Source organism: Leptosomus discolor, chromosome 8 (genome assembly GCF_034619465.1).
Source record: "Leptosomus discolor isolate bLepDis1 chromosome 8, bLepDis1.hap2, whole genome shotgun sequence".
Classification (NCBI taxonomy): domain Eukaryota; kingdom Metazoa; phylum Chordata; class Aves; order Leptosomiformes; family Leptosomidae; genus Leptosomus; species Leptosomus discolor.
Genome location: NC_141398.1, coordinates 46,327,292 through 46,350,556, shown reverse-complemented (window position 1 = coordinate 46,350,556; position 23,265 = coordinate 46,327,292). Strand labels below are relative to the sequence as shown.

Sequence of the window (23,265 nt, the reverse complement as noted above, 5' to 3'; positions counted from 1 at the left end):
ATAAACCAGAAAAGATACAGTAGAAGCTGTATCTTTTGCAAATGGCATGTATATTTTATAGCTTTCATGCATAGAAGCCAATTTCTTGAGGAACAGTGCCTATAAATTGCAACTGGAAGAAGATGCACTTATTTATTGCATTGCTTTCAACCAGGAAAAAAGATGTTCTTTCTCTCTTCCTCCCCTTTAAATTAAAGGCTGGGTAAAGAAGAGCCCAGCACCTCAGGGACACGGCTTTGACACATGGAGCTTGGAGGGCTCGTTTGCTCACTCGTTTATTGTGAGAGAAGGATCACGCTGGGGGCCAGGTACCTCTTCCAGTCACATAAAACTGAAGACATAGATAAATATTTTAAGTTCAAAGCAAGATTTTAGTTGGTAGTAAAAGATTTTGGGGCTAAAGTTTTTTCAAAAGGCGGTGCCTCTTTTACCAGGATTTCTCACACATGGCGAGGCCCGCAGGGCACTAGCTCTCTAGTCCCTGCTGCTCGAGGACGCTGCCTGTGCTGAACAGGGCTTCAGACACCAGCATGCATTTGGGAACATCAGGAGTAGCAAACCCCAGAAAACCTAGTCTGCACGCTCTCCCACCATTCAGTCAATACTCTGCATTGCCGCTCCAGTCTACTGGAGCAGGTTGACACCACCGTGCTATAAATACAGACGACATAGTAAAAACCAGGTATCGGTGAAATAATAGTGAAAATACTTTCATGCCTTTTTTTTTTTCTGCCTGGGGACTTTCTTTGATGTCCCTAAAGCGCTCAGAACCAGGCGCTCTCACAGGGCAGCCTGTGGCACCCACGCAGGGCGGGGCGGCAAACCCCCGACAGGCAAGGCCGGGGGCGCTGAGCGCTGGCCGAGACCCGCCGGGCTCCCCCCGCCGCTCCCGCCCCGCCCCGGCTGCCGGCCCGCCCTGCGGCTCCGCTCAGCTCGCTCCGCCAGCGGGAAACTAACCCGCTGCACGAAACAAAAGTTTTGATTTTAAAAAAGGCCCCGACGAGGCTCAGCAGCACAGCGGCCTCCCCCTGCGAGAGGAGGCGGCGGGAGGCGGCAGCCCCGGAGGGCCCGCGGGGAGGCCGAGCAGCCTCTGCCTCGGCCCAGCCCGGGGCCGGCGGGCGGCCGCCTGCCTGCGCGGGGCGGGAGGGAGCGCGTCCCGGCAGAGCGCAGACGTTTCTGCCCCTGGCCGCAGCCCGGCGTTCCCCCTGCCCTCCCGGCCCGCTAAGGCCCGGGCCCCGCTCGCCTCCACCGAGGCGCAGCCAGGCCCCAGCGCTGGCCGAGGCCGTTGCGGCAGCGGCCCCAGGCACGTAGCCCCGCTGGCCGGGCAGGAGGCCCCGCGTCCCCCCGCTGTCCCCGCTCTGTCCTCCCCGCTGGCGGGAGGCTGCGGGGGGCGCGGGCCGGGTCAGCGGCGCTGCGCGGCGGAGCGGCCGCCCGCCAGGACGACGCAGATGGCCGGGGATGGCAGAAGGACGGGGACAGCCGCGGAGAGCAGCGGGGCAGCGCGCCACCGGCTCGGGAGGAGCGGCCAGCAGGACAGGCAGAGCTGGCGGAGGCGCAGCGCCGCTCCCTGCCGGCGCCCCCGCCCCAAATGAGGGGCCAGGCCGCCTTGCGAGGTGCTGCACCAGCGTAGGGCCTCCCCTGGCCCCCTTCCTGGCCCCCCCAGGACACAGGGGAAATGCTTCGCTGTTTTCCTCAGAAAAGGACAATCTCACATGGTTAAATTGCAGCTCGTTGTTAGGGCAGTGAAGACCGTACTTTGTTAACAATCTTGTAGGTGATGCAGTAATTAGCTTTGTCTTTCTCTTGGGGTGCTTGATGTTTCTCCTTTGGACACCTCCTGTCTCCCTCTATCACCTATCAGCTAAACCTCAGGAAAGTAACAATAATTCACAGATAAATAGATCGAAAGGCAAGCCATAGCTGCCATGGATCTTGAAGTTGTGAGGATGACAGCGATTTCTCGAAGACAGGTAAAACTAAGAACAAACAATTTCACGAAAGGCAAAAATGGGGAGAAAAGCAAAAAGACAAAGCGATGAAGAACAAGTCACACCCCTATCAGCTCCAAAGCTCTGGCTGCTGCAGCTCCTGCCACCTGGGTTTCTGTGGAGGATTGTGTAGGGACACCCCCCTCAGCCCCCTCACCCCTCTGATTTTTCCCTTCCACATTCCCTCTGAGCTGCTGCTCAGTGGGGTGACCTTCCCCAGCCCACTCAAAGATGCTCCAGCACAAAACGATCAGTCACTCGCTCCCTCAAATGGTCCCCAAACTTTTCTCTCCCATTCCTTTGGAGGCAATGGGCTAAGCACTTGCTTTTTCCAAAACTCTAAGGCACCTGACCGAAGGCAGTCACCCCTTGCTGAAGGGGATAGGTCAGACAAGTATGTACAGAAGCACGGAATAAAACACGAATATGTACAGCTGACTAGGTAAGCAATAGATCACCTGTAGGTACTGGTTGCTACTTCTTGACTAAATATTTCAGTGCTTTTGGGATGTGTGGGTTATGTAGTGAAACTAAATGTAAAGATCATTCAGTGCATAAGGGCTGACAGACTGGACTGCTACAAATGTGAGTCTTTTGTTAATCCATCGTTAATACGGTTTTATATTTCAGTAATTGCCCAAACTTGAAAATACTAAATTGTCCATACATTTCTTTACACATTTAAAACTTTTTTTATGGTTTCCAACACTGTGCTGGCCCAAATGCCACTCAGATCATAAAGTGACTTTTTACCTAAAGCCCATCCGCAGCAAGAATTTCAGAAATTCTGGTTTGCACTTACCCGTGAGTCACCTGTGTCACCCACACCTTCACAGCCTCTGCCAGCCCATGTCTGCACCACCACCACACAAGAGCTGCGAGCTACACAGGTAGGCAGGGAAACATTATGAGCATTACAGAAAGGCTCTCCATCCCATTTTCAACATGTGGTAGCTGTTGAAATACAGGTGCCTTTGCAGCCAACATTTCTGACTGTTTTCCAAATGCCTTCTGCAGCCACCAAGAAAAAGGGGTGAAACCTCAAACGTGTACCAGAAGCTGTGATATTATCTTTCTCCACCTGCAGTTAGGCTCTGTTTTCCCTAGGAGCTTTTAACGGATACAGGAACTATATACTACGCTGTCGAAGCACTCCCTGGTGTGACTGCAGCTATGCCAGCAAAGCGGTGTTTTGTACCAGAGCAGGGCTGCTCTGCCCCCGCGGCACAGGGACGCCAGCACCGCCAGAGGAAGGCCCCACGCTGCGCAGCAGAGCTCTGCCGCCCGCGCCCCGGCTGGCGCGGCCCTGCCCGGGGAGGCTCAGAGGTCAGGCAGAGGCTGGTCACCCTGGCACAGGCTAAGGACCAGCTCTGGCAGCTGCAGGTGCCCGGCGTGCCGCAGGGGCAGCTCCATGGCAGGAGCAGAAGAGCGGGCAGCTCTCCCTCGGTAGCTTTCACCCCCACGGCCAGGCTGGATTTCTCTGGCCCCTAAGCAAGCAGATATCAAGACAGCACCATCGCTTGCCATGGTGGGTGCTGCGATTATAACAATGTTCATATGGGCCTGGGTATATGAAAAATACCACAAAGCAACGCAGCAGATTCATGGCAAGTGTCCTTGCATTTTTGTACACACCGTCTTAGGAAAGAAAATTTTTAAAAGCAGCATTTGTCCATTAGTGTTCAAATATTACCCAAGTACTGTAAGATACTGGAGCACCTGAAGAAGAGGACCATAGCTCAATTTTTTCCCAGCCCTGGGGGCACAGTCCAGCCCCTCTCTCCAGGCTGACTTGTGCTGCTCACATACCAAAAGGGATGAAGAAGACGGAGCAGGACCACAGCCCTCACTCGTGCTTTGGGGCCTCCTGCCTTTTAAAGGCAGTGTGGAAAACCAAACTTTTCCTTTCCTCCACCCCTGCCCATTGCCTGGCCAGGGTTCAAGGCAGGTGGAACACCAGTCTGCGTGGCACTGCCAGGCTGAGCGTGGACCTCAGCACCCTGGCCCCATGCCCACATCTCCAGTACAGGTGGGGAAAACTATGTCGCTCAGAATAGGATCCCCACATGGGGAGCTCCCCATCTCAGCTTAGTGAATATACACCTTGTTTTAACTAGTCAGCAGGGAGATGCTGAGACAGAGGCAAGTGCTTCAGTACAGCACTACTAAAGCAGCTCTCAGAGTTGCATGGAAACATCAGTTCACTCTTGGGACTCCCAACACAGAACGTTTCCTGAAGATGGAAACCTACATCTTCCTTTTCATTTCCGAAGGCCTACCCAGAAGTGATCAAGCATCATTCCAAGCCCAGTGTCAGGGAAAGAGCCTCCCTTTTCAGTATCTCTGTTCTGAGAACCTGCTGCCTTGCTTTTAGCAGAGAGATGGTGGCACAGAGGCTGTCACCAGCGCAGCTGATGTATGTTCCCAGCTAGCTTTTCTTGCGAGGGCATGTCTATGAACCTGTACTGCAAGACACTTTTCCATTTCCCATCTTAAAACATTGCCTGTGAGTTAGGAGTACGCATACATTATGAATGAGAATAACGAATCAGTGATTTCATTAGCTAATTTTTCAGCCCACAAACATCTGTGCCATGGCTTATGGAGAAATAAGCAGGTAGAAAACTAACAGTTTTCCTAGAAATGGATCATTGTGGTACAATGATTTGGTGCAAAAACAGTGAGCTATGAATTATCTAGATGAAAACAGAACTGTCCTCTTTGGAGTTAAGAACAGTCATTCCCAGTTTTGTTATACCAGGGTTCATAAATTTATCACAAATCAAAATTTTGAGCCTTAAGTCTTTCTGACTGTCCATGCAATGCTATTTCAGCAGAATAACTGGCAGAATAAAAACCATATCTATCATTTGCCCCAAATGGGGCATTACTTCATTTTTTTGAGAAAGTTGAAACTTTTCTCAAGCTAGAACTTGCACCTGCTCTGGTGCTGCGTGCTGTAGGGATGACCCTGCTCTGGTTATGCCCAGAAGCCTTCCCTTACCTGCAGTATGGCCCGCTGTCTTGAAGCAGCTATGTGTGTGCAATACGGCTATCGACATCAGCAGGAATCTAAATGTTGAAAACATCATCTGCACTGTCAACAAGCTTGCCCTTGCACTTGTTAATAAACTCGCTATATAAACTAATTCGGGCAGTGACTACACGTCCTTGAGAACATTTTCCTTACAAAATACGGCTTACATGCTCCAGGCCCAGACACAGTGCAGTGACCACCAGATATGCTCTAGTTCAGCGCAGCAAGTTTGAAAGCCTCTAATGGTGCATGTTCCTATGCCACAGTCTTGCAAAGGCGTGTACGTCGTGGGAATGGGTAACCACATCGTTTCAGCTGTCACAACTGCTACACATCTTTCATGATGATTATGATTCATTCAAGCAGGAGACACCATGAGAACTGCATCTCACTAACTTTCCAAAGGTGTCCATGGTCCTTAAAATGACTGTTTCTCTGACTGGAGATATAACATACCTCATTACCATAGGATATGCTTAAAAAGAAACAAACCCCACCCTGCTAATTAGCTCTGTTAGGCTGCGTGATGGCAGTTTCAAGTGTCAGAAGTATGGCAGTTACGTAGAGCTACAACACCTATGGGCCTAGAAGTCCACATGCTTGAAATACACAATCTCCTGCCAAGGTCCCCGAGGCCTGATCCAATAGTTGCACATTTGTATACAATCCAGAAAGCTTTTTTTTTTTTTTTGTATTGAAACAAAGAAGCACAGAGATAGGGTCAAGGCAGCTATAGACCAGGTCCCCTCCATTCTTGTTGACCTGAGTAAAGTTAAGAGAATTATAAGCTAGCAATGCCTTTTCGTGCCCAGAGTCATAGTAGGTGTCCTTACCTCACTTCAACCTACCAACGGAGCCTGGGACGTGCATCCAGAAGAGAGCGCAGCGCCGGACGCAGGAATGTGGCTTTCGCTTCCTCCCAATCTTCCTTCCTCCTGGTCGCAGAACGCTCTCTGCCGTCGGGTGAGCCATTGCTTTGTGATTTGCACACATCAGCCAGGAGCAGTGATGCAGTGTGCACGGACAGACAGACAACCTCTGACGCTAAGCTCATGTATTCCCTTTATTGAACTGTACTAGTTATTGCAATCAGATTAAGTCACATTTATAAAGCAGACCATCCAGTTGCACTGAAACCGATTATATTCATTACATAGTTTTAATCACTGTCCGGTGAACTGGCAAATCCAATCAAAGCATTAGTCTTTAATTAAAAAATTAAAAAGAAATATTCAGACAATAGCCAAGCAATCACATCACAAAGCACAGTTACCTAAAATTGCAATTAAAAAGCAGTTAACAAAAAAGAAAAAAATCACACCTAATCTTTAACTATCAATATAATACAAGAAGCAACAAAGGGCAACAGCGTCAAAGCAGATTTATCTAACACTATAAATTCAGTCAGAAGCAGAAGCTCTAAAGTACACTAGCTGAAGCAGGACAATAAAAAATACTGAGCATGGAATACTTTTAATCTCTTCCATTAATATTCATTTCCAGCTGCTTATAATAGCAGCGCCTCATGGCCAAATCATTAGAGTTTTACATCTGGGTTGCAAATGACACTTTGATTGGATGTAATGTTCAAATGGTCCTCCCCACTGTGCCACCGTCAAGTCTTCTGCAGAGAGGTGTCCTGTAGTGCCAGTGGCTCACTGTGCGTGCTGGCTCAATGTGTGGTTCTGGAAAGACGAAAAAAGGAGACATGCATGAGGGGCAGAATAATAGAAAGCATGCCCATACCCTCCCACTCAGTACCATTTATGCAGAGCTCAACATAAAAGCTTCTCAATTATTACAAAACAAAATGCAATAAAGAAAAAGTACTCATAAGTAACAGCTGCCAATATGACACATTTGCTTTGTTCTGACAGATCTGTTAATGCTGGCATGAACTTAGAAAAAAAATGCTACAAGCCAAGTACAGCCATGAGGGTTTCTTTTTTTTTTTTTTTTCCTTTCAAGACATATAAAGAACGTGGTAATACTTCACGGGCAAAAACTGCCTTTAGGGATTCCCTTAACTGTAACAATTAAAAAAAAAATAAAATCATCTGAATCGCGAGGGGAACCCTTGCCATATTTTGCTCCTTTATTCTCACTAGTACCGGGTGCAAGTACTGGCAGCAAGAGGCACCAGATTGTGACACACACTTCTCAGTCCAAGAAATACTTCGGCAATAATAGCTGAACCACCAGTTCAGGCACCAGGGTAATATACCTAGCAGAAAAAAAGCCTGGACACGTAACCCAGAAGTTAAATCTCTTTAAAGAATAGGCTTTGCTCTACACGTTTCTTTCAGCGGTTTAGAGTCTTTTTTGTTCCTTTTTTCTCCTTTTGGTAGATTTGTAATAGCCTCATGTCATCACAGTATCTCGCATCAGAGGATGCTGACCTGTCTTGCCATTTTGTGCAGGAGCCACTAAATCGTGGAGCCAACCTTGGAAGCGTATTTTTAGAGCAGTACCAGTTCACCTACATTTTGTGTGCTGACTGAAACCCCAGTCTTACCTATCAGCTCAGCTTTATTTGTATGATCGTTCAACTGTCTGAGCAACTAGAGATATGCCTCATGGTGAGCTTTTCTTGAGCTGGTCCCCAGCATCCCCAAATACAAAAATCCATTTGCATTATTTCAAGCCGAGGCAATTTTACTAGTCTCCATCTGCCTAATAACAGAGCCAGGCAAGTCCGCCAGCTTGAACAATAAGTTTTTAAACACGGAATGAATTTTGAATCTGATTGTTTATTTACAACGACAGAGCTTTAAAATAAAGTAAGATAGTTTAACTTTTCATAAATCATCTGGTCCTTCTACACTATCCACAGTTCATCTTGATCGGGAAAAGGAATGACCCGCCGCGTTACCCAGGGGCGACGCGTCCCTGACGAAACCCGCCGGTGGAAAGCGCTAACGGGCGCCCGCGACGCGCGGGGCCACGCGGCGGTGACCCCGTTTGCGGGCAGGAGCATTTCTGGACTGTGCGCTCCCAAAAAGTGACCACCAGGTGTCAGAAGCGCTGCTGAGTTCCCCAGCCACGGCAGCAGTCGGCTGCGGCACCGGCGGGCGGGCGCGCTGCGGGGAAGCTCCGCGCAGCACCGGTCCGGCCCCGGCGCGCCAGGGGGCGGCAGCGCCGCCGGGGCTGCGGCCCGCGCAGGGGCGCCTTGTGACACGAAGTACAGTCGGCTGGTGAAATCGCAAAATAACTGTGCCTTGGTTGGCGTAACACTAGCCCTCTGAGCACGCCCCAGTCTGTGACGCTGAATGTTTCCAAATCAAAAAGCAGAAGTCCCGTGGAAAGCTTATCAGGGAATAAAGCGTCCAGTGAATGGACCATTGCAACTACTTTGCTTTTACACAATTTAACATCACCAAACATAAAATCCAGTGGCTTTTTACTTTGCTGCACATGGCAATTTTCCCAGCCTTAAGAGGGAATGACCTTTCCAGCGCTGGATGTTATTCTCAAGTCAAATAATGACTTTGTGGAAGAGGATGGATGGAGCCCTACAAACACAATGGCAGCACTCACAAGATGCTTGTCCGCTAAAACTAACTGGGAAAGCACAAAAATGTGAAAGAACACACAGGCTGCTCTGTGCTCAGACACACTCCTCAGCATTTTAACAATGGCCGTTTCTTGTGCACTTCATTACAGTTCTATTTTTAGGTCATCCTGAATATCAATTAAAAAAGCAAAAGGTTTACCGTCTTCAAATCGAAAGAAGGGCTATTTGTGGTAGACAAATCCATACTTGTTTAGGCAGTGTCATTTAAAAGATAATGCACAATCAGCACTAGATGCATGATGCACAGTCTACAGTCAGGGAACATGATTTCAAACTTGTGTGGCTGCTGCATTGATTACACCAGGCAGGTCAATAAAGGAATGGTATGTGGCTCTAAATCTGATAATGAAGCTTTCATTGTGAGCCCTCCCTCCTCAAACATAGGTTAATAATATGTTCTGAACACTCCTAATACAATGAATATAGTGGGTTTGTGAGCAGAGTTTACACAAAGAAACAAACAGATTATACTAAAATCCTGCAGCCATTCAGAGCTGAGTCAGGTAGGAGCTGAGAAACCAGCCGTGCCATAGGTCTATCGGTTTAAAAAACCCCACAAACATACATTTTTAATATGCAAATCTTGATTTTGTGTTAATATCTTGGGAATGTACCATTTATTCCCTTTGCATGCATTCCTGGCAATCAATATGCTGACTAGTCCCCAGATCAAGCAGTTAATAAACAGAGCTGCATTTCATACAGGACCTCACGAACATACCTGCAATGCCCACGGACACAAGAGCCTGCGCGCGCCGGAACCTCCCCCTGCCTTCCAGAGAGAAGATCCGGCACAATCCATGTGCACAAACACGCAACTCCTGCACGCCCGAGTGCTGGTGAACACCCGACCACCAGGTTCCTGCATGTGCAAATACTGCACACCCACCACTGGTGCGTATTCAGAAGACCCATGAAAGCCTGTCCATACCCTCTGCAACCAGTAAAGGTTTCACCTATTGGAACATCTTTCAGACCAAACAGGCTTTCGAAAAAAAAAGCCTGGCAACCTGTCTCCTATCACTAGCAACTGTCATGGTCTTATCTCCTTGCTTCTACTCCCTCTGCCCCGTGCGTGTGTAGCTGATTGGAACTGTGCTTTGCAGATGCCAGGAAGTGTCCGATGTTCAGTGCTTACGTCTCTTCTCTCACATGTGTGTTTTGCATATTTGACGCATGCTTTATCAAACAACTTTATTAGGCACCTCTGTGTGTGCCCATGAAGAAACTTCCCCTGGCTGGCCAGACTTTCAGAGCAATTGAAAAATAAATAAATCGTGGCATTGAGAATGCCCCGTGCCTTAGCAGAAACAGCTTTCACCCCGATGCTACACTGGGCTGTTCCAGGTGGCAGAATGAAACCATAAAGGCCAGAAGGGAGCGAGCATTTTGAAATGTGCGATGCTACAGGAATGCTTCTACCCAGGTAGCCTAAGGAAACTTCACCCACCTTTCTAGCAGGAGCTCAGGGGTGATTTTTCAACTCTGGAAGTCATAGTTAAAAAAAAATCTTAATGGTGATTTCCAAAGGAAAAGAGAACAGCCACAAAAATGAAGCCTCTCCAGGCATGCTCGTGTGTGTATTTGCACATGCCTGCCTGCTCACAAGGCCATCCATACACGTATGCATCTGGGGGCTGGCAGGAGGCAGGACATAATTTGGAAGCTGAACAGTAAAAATGGTTCTTCACAGCTCCTGTTAGGCCCCCTGGTTTACGCATGGCTCACAGCTGATACCCCACTGAATACATCATTCTGAGACATTATTGCAGCTGGAAAACTCTACAGCAGCACTAAGTCACCTGTCAAGATCAAGTAAGTCACAGCTTATTTATAGGACAAGGTTGGAAAATTTCTTCTTTTCTTTTCTTAATAATCATGCAAAATGGATAGCTATTCTGTTAGCCAGGTCAGTGGGAAAAATGCAACTACCCCGAGCCTCGGGGCTGTCGCAGTGTTTAAGTGGAATTTTCTACTGGCTGCACAATCCCCAAATGAACCATTTGTGGAAGCGTCTGTGACCAAGGAACTGGGCGATGGGTTTTGCAGGAAATAAAAAGACTTCAAAGAATGGTTGATTGTTGTCCGTGTAGATACTGATTGCTTTCCAGATCTTCCCTGGGGACACCCCCTGCCTGCCCTCTGGATGCGGATCAAGCCATTTGTGCAGGACATCTACAATGAATATTTCTCTGTTTTTCTACATGCATTATTATGAAAACACTGGCATGACAATCTCCATTTTCAGAGCACTGTGTCAAGAAGGAAAGCATCAGGCTTGAAAGACGATCACTTACTGCAGTTCAAAGAACTCTTACAAGCTATATAAAGATCGAGAGAAAAAACACACACAAAAAAACAGCACATGATGGAGCAAAGCTCCAAGCCAGGCAGTCAAGCTGGGAGTCTCCCACACTGCAACAATGTTCTCTGCCAACAAGTCACAGGTGTACTACACAGGAGCAGGTGAAAAAAATAAAACGCAACTGCGAGGGGTGTGATAATGGTTTGGGGCCATAATACATCCAGTCTATAGTGCCATTGTGCATCTGTTATGTATTTAGGTATTTTGTACCAGCCATTCAGAGGTACACTATCTGCGTGCATGAGCATATACACCTAAAAGACCATGTGTTGTAGAGAGGTTAAGAAATGGCACAAGGCTGATGATGTCCACCACCCTCAAGTGAAATTCATAAGCCTTCTGCAGTGTTACACAGAGACTGTGACTCTGATGAAAGGTTATAAAGCCTCTCTCTCCCCATGCACATGCCATTAAAATAAACAGAAACCATTTCTCAAATCATTTCAATAGGAATTACGGAGGTAATAGATTCATGCCACAAACAGCCAACCAGTGGATAGCCATTGGGTGACCTGTGCACATGAGCACGCCGGGTGTTTGGGAGAGGACGCACACAGTACTTGCTGCCTGCATGTTGTTTCTCCAGAGCCCAGGCGGCTCAGCCAGTGCCCCCCTGGCTGCCACTCGGCTCAGTGCCTGGGAGCACTGCGGTTGCTGTGGCCCCGCAAAACCACCCGACTGAAAACACCAGTTCTAGACTGGAAACACCAACCCTGGAGCTGATGGATGAACACAGCTGTCTGATCTTGTGACACCAATTCCTATTAATCCCTGTGTTTTGCCCAAGGTGCAGGGGGTCCTCCAGACCCAGGCAAGAGCCCAGGTAGTTTCTCTCCCTGCTGCTCCCCACCTCCCTGTCCAGGTTCCCACAACCCCTTCAGGCCCTGTCCGGCTCCAAGCCCAGGGATCAGGGTCTTGGCTGGGGACCCCTGGGGGCTGTGCCCCCTCCTCCCCATTCTCTCTCCTTTGCCCCTTACAGAGTGGGGCTGGGGGGAACAAGAGAAGCGATCCCTCCACTGACTGTCAACACACACAGCTTGCCAGACAAAACTAAACCTCAGATTCAGGCCTTGTCTGGAAGCAATGGTTCAGGTCTCACATTTGAACATGTGTATAAAAAAAGACAAAACAAAACCTCCAAACTGCTACCAACAGAAGTTAGAGTGTCTAAATATTTACGAAATACCATCTGCAGCATTCTTTGTTCAAACAATGTTTTGCATCTTTTGAATTCAAACTGGTCCAAAAATCTCTCAGCCTTTATTCCTCATCATATATCCATAAGCACACACACACATATGTGCACAGGTAATATTTCCCTCTAAAAGCAATCCATAAAGATGAAAATCTTTATGCCTTGACTTTATAAAGGGATTACTTTAGGCAGAGGACACAAGATGACCCTTGCTTTAGCCATCGGAGATTATGCTCTCTACAGAAAGCTGTGAGCCTTAAATTGGTGCTGCTCTAATCCTAAACTGGAGAGGCATTCAAGGGATGCCATGACCCAGAAGAGCAAGAGGAAAAAACTGATTTTTTTTTTTTAAAAAAAAGCAGCACACTGAAAGGAGGGAAGGGAGAGAGAAAGGGAGAAAAGGAGAGCAAGCTTGCTTTACATGATAAACCTGTTTATTTTTATTTTTAATTTCTGGTTGCTACTTTCCCTTTGCTGTGAGACTCTAAAGAAAAATCACCTTTGCACCCCCTTGCAGTTTGTATGTGCTTATTTTTAGAACTGTTTGACAATTATCCAAGGGTCTAAGACTAACAGATGGCCTGTCTTAAAGCCTCATATGTTCACTAGTTTGCACTTCTGACAAACAGTAAATGTACTCAAGAGTGTGCCATAAACAGGGCTGAATGAATACTCAGAACACAATTTAGTTAATACACTTCATTAAAACTGATAGTGGTAACCAATGCTTCCCATAAAACCAGGTGTTAATTGCCCTTCCAGTTGTTTCAGGTAACTCTTACCCAGTGACATTTATATGTTTACATCATCGTTCTTCAGGAAATACAGCATTAGTTCTTTCCTTTCCCCTGGTATTTCACCCACTACATAAAATGCTTGTAACAAGTGAACTCCAAGTTATCATGGTACTCAATAAAAAAAAATTGTCAGGCAAGACAGGTTCACATGTCCCTTTTTTATTTGAAGAATCCCTTGAAATGGAGGTAGAGGCAAACGAAAGGTGGCACATCCTTTGTGAAAGGAAACGGCTGCCTGTGTTACTGCTTCCTTCATCTCTGAGCATCTGATAACTTGCCATGCGCCAGTCAGTCCCCATGTCAGCACACTTTGAGATGGCACTTCAACAAATGCAGTTAGGAAGCTGTCCTTTACAAGTTATTGAACCAAGAAAAAAAATAAAAATCACTTTGAGTGTCTAAGAAAACACGCCTGGAGGTTTGCTGTCAGCTGAAAAGCGAAGTTCCCTGTTTTCCAATGAAAATATCTGCATCGGAGTTACTCTGATGCTTGCACATACTTGATTACTCCGGGACCAAATGCACCTTTCACTGGTACTGGGACACAGAAATACTTGTCTGTGCCAGGACAGAGCTGGCCCTGGCACCCCCGGGGTTTCTGTACCTGCTGGGGAGGCTGAGCAGCCCCCTCGGTGCCTGCTCAGCCAGGGACACCCCGAGCCACCCCCAGAAACCTGCCCGGCTCCTCCACCGACCAGGACCTGGCACCTGGTCTGGAGTTGATGGGAAGATTCAGAACTCGTAAAATATTTACAGGGAAAAAAAGCTGCTCTACACGTGACTGACTAAATGCTGTCTGCCTCTTTTTTTTTGTAAATCTTTTTCTGTGGCTGGCATGTTTCTATATTGAAATGCAACTGCCCAGACCTTGGTCTGTAAAACCCAGGCAGACCCAGAATCACCCTCCGCCCCGCTGCCTGCCTTTGTTCCGCACTCCAGGGGCTGTGTGCTCTGCTGCCATGCTGCATCATCCCAACAATATATTGCTCAGTTTTATCTCTATACTTTACATGGCTTCTGTTAATTTTAATGTATTCTTGAATTTTGAGAGGCATTTCTGTGTTATTCTGGGTTTGATAAATGACCTTTTTATACAAATACCTTTCTTAAGAATTGTTTTTCCCAGCACCCGCCTTTTCTCACATCAGCTCAGGATTTTTTAGATGATTTATGAATTTAATTTCTCTTCTAATTCAGGTTGCTTAGTCCTAATCAGACTTTGACAACTCACCTAACATGCTTTCCCCTTTCCACTTGAGACTAATAATTCTGTATCATCAGTCTTGTAGACCTGCCATCTCTTTCTATTCTTCTCTAAAAGCTCAGAATAAACCAAGGTGAGCCTATTACAAGTGAACTCTAAATGCGAGCCTAAGCCTGGCATAGCCTCTCATATTCGATTAAATGCCTCACCGAAAAGTCTATACATGTCTTCCAAAAACACTGGGTAAAATGCTGAAGCACAAAAGCAAACTGAAGCCTTTGGGAAAATCTCCTTACCACAGCACTTTGGAAATAAAAACCGCAGGAGAATACATTATTAAGAGATAACCGGAGTCTTCTGTTAGAGAAACTAGCCGTAAACACACCATGATTCACTGAGGCACCCAATGAAACCAGGGAGCTAATAATACCTGTCCTGAGGGACTGCACGCTCCTGAGAATTTCACTCAGAAATGCAAATTTATCAGCATCCTTGTGACTTGTAGTCTACAGTATGCCATGCACAAGATCAATATAAGCTGAGGGAAGAACCTTACACTTCCTAAATGTAAAGGGAGAGGGACAAAATTAATTGCTGTTGTCAGAAGTGCATAAAACCAGAATATTTTTAGAATTCCTCCACTCCTCCCTCAGCCCCACCGTTTCTCTCTGACTGGATCCCAGAGCCATTGCTGATCCTGAGAGCAGAAAAGGGCTTGCAGGATCCCAGCATGCTGCTCTACTGACAACACTTGAACACTTGGTGCTTTAACCTCGGGCTAGGTCAGCCCGTGTTTTTCTGAGGAGCTGGTCCCGCAGGTGCCCTGGTGCTCCGGGCCATGGCCACTCCTGTGCCTCCACGGACATGGTCACCCACCTGGCATGCAGCAGCATGCATGCGCCCTTCACCCACATTCGAAGTAACCCTCCAAAGCTGCCCTAATGAACGAAACGCCTCACTTCCAGTCCATTTGCAAATCTAAGCCACACGGTAATCAGAGAAAGCATCTACTGCCCACAGGTGTACTCCTTTGCCCATGCTACACCAAAAACTTCAATGCACGACCCAGTGCTGACCTGTTTTTATCTACTTATGGGTTCTACTTAGGGAAGCAATGATGTTTCAAAATCATTTGCAAGAGGAAAACCATTTTCCAGGAATCCTTCTTCGGTATTCCTCTCAAAACCATGATTTGTTGATTTATTTGAAGCCTATCTGAAGCATATCTCATTAATCCCTCCTTGGTCTAAGGTAAATCACATTGCAGAAGCCAGTTAATTATTCATTTCTGTGAGGGCTGGCATCATCATTATGGTACCCTTTGTGACTCTTCTATAAACACTAAATGATTTCTTGATTGGGTCTTTATTATAGGACCAGGATGGCATCCTCTCACACTCTTTTTCTCAAAAAATACTTAGAGCAAAAGGGAAATGCTTTACATAGCACCTTTAGCAGTCACCAGTCAAAATGTGTAGTCAAAAGCTTCACTGAGTGACCGTTTCCATGGGAATACAACCCAACAAAAGCCAGGAAATTCAAAGTTGAACCTAAAACTGGCTCCTTAACTTGCTCTGCCGTTCTGTGGTATGGCAAGGGTCACTGAACACCATCTGGGGTTTTGTAGCTTCTTTTTCTGCACCAGTTAGTTATTCCCGGTGTTAAGGACCAGGTATAACAGTTTCAGCCTTAACTGAGATTTTACTGCAAACATTAGCAGGGGCATATCTTGCACTCTTCACTTAGGCAACATCCTCCATTGAATGATAGGAGTTGCAGCTGAACCACGTTCCTTGGACCAAATAAGCAAGTGCAGAAAGCTGGACTTCACACAAGCTGTGCCTACCCGCAGCAAGGCTACAGCACATCACAGTCCTTCTATCAGTAATTCTTTTAAAATGCAGCAACTGAAGTAAAATTCCCTCTAATGGAATCCTGATCTGACAAATTGTATTGCCTTGCGTTATGGATACATTTTTCTTAAAGGCAGATAAATATTCCTGTCACAAGGCGCTCACATACTGCTCGGGCTGACAAAATGGCTGGTCAGTGACCTGTTGCCTTGGACGTAAAGGTTGTTATTGCTGGTTTCTAATTTCAAAAGGGGCATAAAACCCCTCCAATGCTATAAAATAGCAAGGCCACAGTTTATAGAAGTACTTTACATGCCGCCCCATTGGTGTACATGCCACCAGCAGATCAGAAATCTGCAGACAGGATTGCGCTTAGCCCACTGCCCACTGCCTCGAGGAATTAACCCCAGAGGAGCTAGTAGTGTGAAAGTGCCAAGGAGGATTTGTTCCCATAGGTAAAAGGGGGGCCAAAATATCGCAAACATGAGCCGTCTCCTCCAAGAGATCACAAGACAAAATAACAAGGCAACATTGCTGTGGTATGTGTGTGAAACAACTGTAACTGTTAAAAACGGGGATTTTCCAAGCAGTGCTACTCCATTACAACAGTGTCGCTGATCTCAGGAAAATCTGCCTTCTAAACAGCAAGGTGCTACATTTTAAACAATTGTGATTTCACGCGAAGACTAAGAGCATGTGTCAGCCCCAAAGGAGGACGGATTTTTCAGAAGTAAATATGTTCTAAACCTCCTCTCTACTCCTTTTGCAGACCCAGTAATGTAATGCACCGATGACAGATACGCTATACACAGTCAAACCTCGATGCCCATGGCAATTTATTCGGGTTTAACTGTGCAACAGAAACAAATGAGGAGGCTCGGTGGTCAGGCAGGAGCTCTCCCCCAGGGCTGGCACAGTGCGGGCAGTGCTCTGGCCGTTTCTGCGTGGTGCAAAGATGAGGCAATTCAGTTCTGGGGATGTGCTCTGCGCGGAAGCGACCTCAGGATGTCCAGACCGCCTGCCCAGGACATGGCACAGAGGACACACAAGATGCTCTGCAGCGAATCAGCTCAAGCACGGCTGAGTTAAGCTCAGGACTGCAGCTGCCAAATCTGGGCCAGCTCAGGCAGGGTTGGGGTGATGGAGCCTCGCTGAACCCAAGCTGACCTTACACAAAGCCATGAGCTTTCTCTACACTGATCCCATCAGCATGTGCGGTCTTACCTCTATCATCTAGATTTTTCCAACAAAGCCCCACCACCTCATTAAGCATACGCCGTTTAGTATCTTGTAAGTTATTCTATTAACATGAGACGTGAAGAAAGAAGAAAGCATTAGCAATCCATCCATTAGCAGTTACTGCACAAGTCGGGTCACTGCACATGCACACCCAGCCTGTGCATCAAACATCCCCATCCCATTTTTGTTTAATATAAGCAGAAACCGGAGAATGGGCACGATCCGGAAACGAGCTATATTTTAAATTATTTTATCTTTCTTCCTTTCCCCTCTGGTCAAAGGTAGATATAAAACTACTCTCAAAATATGATGTTAAAGCAAAGCACTAATTACACACAAATTAGTACATGACTGAATATACTTCTCTGAAAGCAACTTCAGAAAGAGCATGCAGCAAGGCTGTTCCAGGCTGTTTTCAGGTCCCTGAAAGTAGGCTGGGCTGAAAATACCAACAACCTTCCCAAAAAGAGTACGGAGGTGCAGGCAATGACAGTCCTACACGCAAGCCCAGGTGCAGAAAGGCAAGTTACCAGATGACTTTCTAACTATTCCTTCTCCTTTCATTCTTATCAGGCCCCATTTTTCCTGACCACTCATCACACTTGCTCCATGTATCTGACCTTGGAGAGCAAGGAGAACATGTAAGGCAGTGAAGAATTAGCAGGAGTCTCCCTCATGCTCTTTAAAATCACCCTGGGAAAACTGGCCCTCGAGATCAGGCCATGGGGCAGGACCCCTGTCCTCAGCTCACTCCAGCAGCCAGGGCTGGAACTGCTGCTCCCAATGCCTTTCCCTGGCTGAGGAGATAAACCCTGGGATTACACCCTAAGTCTCTTCCTCAGCAAACCAGAGGCACACCCAAGGCCTTTTAAATTTCTTCATGAAACTATTGTTCAAATTCTTTCTAACGGTAATAGTGATGGGGGCTCTGCCAGCACTACAGCAGTAGGCAACAGCAGTACAGCATCACTCCAGGATTTCCTGTCTGGAGTTCAGGCTTCACGTCTGAAATACAACACACACACAACATTTGTACGACTGAGGAAACACAAGACACTTGCCACACATTTATTATCTTCCTGGTGAAATGATATAGAGGACAAAAGAGACTATATTTACTCCCTCCCCAGCTGCTTTTACAATCTAATAATTTATTTCCCCTGGACATAAATTTCAGATTTAAACGAAATCCCTGAAACCTAAAGATGCCACATGGTAGAGGCTAGGGCAGTATTTCTTTCTGTTGTGGAGATGGAGTGCTTAATGCGTTGCTCTGTTAACCAGTAGCCTTAAATTTCGGGGCCCAGCAGGGGAGGGGTGTGTGGGGTGTGGGGGAGGGAAAAGACAAGCAATTAGACTGTGGCAGACCCTAGATGCAAATACAGGCGACCATGATTACTACCTTCATACACAGAGTTAAAAATATCTGGTTATTGAAAATGATTTTCTGAGTCCATGGGGGTTTATCTAGGTTTAGGCTGAGATGTTTATTTTTTCTGCAGCAGCCGATTCTTTTACAACATTTTCCTTACACAGTACCTATATATCTTTCACATTTCTGAAAACTGAGGCGCTTTCTATGATGTAAGAAATCACTGCAATTAGAAACAACCATATTCTCTTTCAGAAAAATAAAACAAATAAAATACATCTCCAAACCGTTCTAGTCGGCAGCGAAGATAGCAGTGCTCTTAAGGCAAACGTAAAAATCCAGGGTATAAATCCATGTTAACTGTTACAAATATATCCATCTGTTCTCAGACTAACTAGTGACTGAAACTGATGAATCCACTGAAATGTAATTTTCGAGCCCACTAGCGTCTGTTCTCTTCTAGTAATAAAGTAGATGCTTTTCAATAACTGTGCTGCTTTTGAATGCCAATTTCCATTTAAGTAGGTTCAGGTTCTCTCTAAGAAAAAAAAAAAAAAATAGCAACTGCCTTTTCTTTCCAAAGGTCAAACTAAGCTTTTAAAGAACAAGCAACATTTCGGCAAGGCAGAGAGGACAAAACTCCAATCAGATAAACGGGCTGTGTAATGACTGAGAACCACGGCTGCCTCAGGTTTCCTGAATGGGCTGTAGGATAGAATTTGGCACAAACAGTCTGCTGTTGAAGCTTATATCTCTTTTACTGCAGACAAGAAATTCACTAAAATATATAAATAATGAATGTGGCTGGGGATCTCTGCTGGTACTACTGCTGGTTCTGCAAGATGCCGGAGCAGAAACATACACTGCTCCATGTTTTTGTTATTAGTGAATCCTTGTTCTCCAACAATAAACACAGAATATTTTATCGGAAATGGTTTCTGCAGCACATACAATATAAGTTTCAGCTCTCTAAAAGTGCCAGGAAATTGCAGAAAGATAAGTTACAAAGACGTACCTAATTTGCTGTGATGAATTGTGTGCATGCTTCAGTGATCAAAACTGCAGCTGAGACCTATTATATTTAATGATCTAGACATTTCTTGTGAAAACACTCAGGCATATACTGTTATGTCTGGACAAGCATCCCTGTTTTGCTCTAGCAGACAGCAAATGAAGAGACCTAACTTTTAAAAGGATGCAGTACACCACCTTCGATGAGCTCTTTAAAACAGAGACTGATCAAGCTCCACTATTTTCCTTAAATAATGCTTATGCTCTGCCCTTTCCAGTGCAGCATCCCTCTTCCTTTGAAAAATGAAATTCGTTGCTTTGGATGCTAGCGACACTTACAGGAGGAAATGGAGCTAATCTGTGCTCAGACCCCAAACTATGTTCCACAGCAGCTACTACAGCAGAAGAAAATCAAAGGGGCTGTATTAGAGATGTCTTCCCACCAGCAAAGAAAAATTGTGACAAGACTTTTTGGAGAGAAAAGAAAAAAAATATTTTATTTGCCTACATATTACACAAATGTTCTGTTTCTATCTTAAGGACTATGTCATGCTTAGAAAGGCATGTGCTGCCAAGCGTGGTAGGACCAAGAAGTGGTACCCTGTGGACACCATCCCTGCACAGCCAGCTGTGCTGACGGCCATACTCACAGACCTACAGCTTATGGCCCTTTTGCTCTGTGGCTCTACGCAGAGTAGCAGGAAACAGGGCTTCTTACCACCTTCCTATGGTGACAGGAATTTCACCTCGTGAACATATGAAGGACTTCTGAATAAAAGGTCTAAGTCCTCCAGGGCTTTACATCTGGCTCCCCAAAATTTTCCTGCATGGATCTGAGTATATTGTTCAACCTCTGCCTTACTGAATTTGTAAAGCAGGAAAAACCACAGAAAAAGCACTGGTAAGCTTAATTCATTTAGGGCTACAAAAAAATACAGAGATCTACAGAGAGAAGCCACGCAGAATATTCCTGCTACCACACATTCAAGAGCTCATTTTCCCCCTCCCTGGTTGGTTTGAACCTCTTTCTATCAGTCATTGTTCAATAAAACAGAGCAAAACACAAACGTGTGTGTTTGACTCCAGAAATAAGGATTTCAAAGTGCTATTTAATTCACCTGAGGAGCTGCTAAATACTATCACAGTGGTAATTTGTGATAGCGTGGAAAAGAATGAAGAAAAGGTATTTGTTAATTGTTGACATAACAAAATTAATTTTCCATCCCTAAACTTTTTCTCATCTCTCCTGTGAGCTCTGATGCAATGTTACTGACTGGCACTGCTGAAATGCCAACTTGCATTTCTCATCCTTAATTTCTCTCTAAATGTCATTAGTAATTGTTATTGCCAGACCAGAGAGTGCAATCTGGTCTTTCCGAAAGAAAATCCATTCCTCATTTCTTCTCCTGTGCTTCCTCCTTTTGGTCAAGGATGGATGTTTAACACAGCCCGTGTGCTGTGCTTCCAAGAAGATGGGAATACATTAATGTATCTGGAAGTAAAACATTCCTGCTTTATTTGTTTACGTATACTATGCCTGGATGTTTATGAATACCAAACTGTATATTCAGAAGGGTCTTTAAAGCACATCTTTCAAGAACACGAAACAGTCTTCGAAACAGTCTTAATTGAATAAAGCTAACAAGTAAGGGAAGGAAACACCCTTTAATCTGTGCATGCAGACTCCTCTCTGGATGCTTCCATAAATTACTCTTTTTGGTGAGCAACAATGTTGGCAATTATAAAAGCATACCGTATGATTTTTCTCTCTTTCTGTCACATGGAAAACAAACCTCGTCAGTGAGATGTGTAAACTGGTCTAGCTTTGGTCTGGATTAGCATATCACCCTCATTTAACCACACAAGTAAAAAAGGTTTCCACCACTAAGAGGTGAGCTTAGACATCTGTGTGCAAAGGAAAACCTGCAAGTGTAAAAGGCTGGCTCCTTGCATATCATTATATATCGCACCAGTGATTTGTATCGTTATGTGCAGCTCTTAGAAACTTGGTCTCTGGTACTTAGAGGCAAGTAGTACCTTGGCACTCTGAGTCAATTTTAGGAGGGACTCTGTGTCATGACAGACCTTTAACTGGGCTCCCCATAACCAGTGCATCTTATATTTGCATGTCTGCATTATGTTTCATAATATATATAAAGTAATTAGTTCAAAACTGGGCTGCATTTCCATATCCATTAACTAAAGGCATCTTATCTCAGAATAAATAGACATTTGGACATTTCCAGCTAGGAATCGTGCTTTCAATAAACACAATTGATGCATATACATTGTCTCTTGGCGGCTTACACTCCTGCCCATCTGTTGGGATGGCATGGTGCCTACGCAAAAGTTGGTTGGACCCTTGCCCTAGGGCATAGATGACAGGCAACGACGGGTTTAGCTGGGCAGCCTGAGCACCGGATCCAAGTGCCATCTCTGCTGTAGGAAGCCCCTTCTGTGTGCCAGCACTGCCACATTGGAACGACATGCCTCCTTACACTTGATCACACATGTTGACACTTGGGTGCGCTTAAGTGCATTAATGACTGAAACGATGCCTTTCACCTGGCTCCCTTCTTTTTTTCCCCTGCTCTGCATCGCTTCTGGGTTCTCTGCACATGTTAATGTGAAGTTGCATACACTTTGTTAGCCAGGGCCAGCCACAGAATGGTATTAATGGTGTAAGAAATTAATTTCTGTTATGGGACACGCTACTCCAGTGCCAGACATTTCCAAACTTCATCTCAGGTGAGTCTTTGCAGACTTGAGAGCTCTTTCTGAGTCTCACTGAAGAGACTGCAGGGATGATAAAGATGCAGCAATATATTGATCAGAATCATCTTTCCAAATGAAAAAATGCTACACCTTGCCACTATGTCAAACACAGAGCAATTCAAGATTTCTGTACCATCCTCTATTTCAACAGAAGTGGCCACACAAAAAGGCCATGCAGTCCAGATTATGTGGCTGTTCCAACAGCATCCCCAGCCCCAGAGGCAGGAAATGCTACCTCATTTTGTGCTAGGGAAGAAGATGCTGACAAATCATACAGAGGTGCATGAGCACAAACAGCCCTTGCTCTTACATACAGCATTAACCTCTGTGGATGTCAGGCCCAGGAAACCTCCAGCATCACCCATGTAGCACCTCAACGGCAGCTGCTGCAGAGCTCAGCGACAGCCCCACATAGTCTGCGATGGCATTTCTTAGCTTTGGTTCTTATGAGACACTGTTCCTAACCCCAAATTTTTAAACAGCCATATATTCCTCTTCTGCTGAATTTAAACATACTTACTGAAAACTAGAGACCTAATAGGTAATACTCTTCCCCACTGTGACAACAGATCAGAGATAAAACTTGTGGGTTTGCAGTCCATAAAGAACATTCAGGCAGACAGACTCAACATGATGGGTATGTGCCTACAGCACTTTTAATTTTTAATTATTGTTAGTTATAATTATCTAACTGCGTCTGAATGAAACCCAGCAATATGGCTGGAATAGATTTCGGTATTCTTGTAATTTATTAGCTTTGTAACTACTAATAATTAAAATTTAACAATACTCCAAGCACCATAGCAACATTTTTTAAGAAATACTAGCCAAATCTGCTAGGATAACTGACTAAGT

At 45.7% G+C, this 23,265-nt stretch overlaps 1 protein-coding gene across 1 annotated transcript in view; it reads right to left on the bottom strand.

Annotated features, from left to right (window-relative positions):
* Positions 1 to 7,843: 7,843 nt before the first annotated feature.
* ZNF423 (zinc finger protein 423) overlaps positions 7,844 to 23,265 on the bottom strand; it is a 164,739-nt gene continuing 149,317 nt past the window's right edge. The window contains exon 7 of the mRNA XM_086468823.1: positions 7,844 to 8,290. Coding sequence (XP_086324949.1) covers positions 7,844 to 8,290 — 447 coding nt within the window. The remainder of the gene's footprint in view (positions 8,291 to 23,265) is intronic.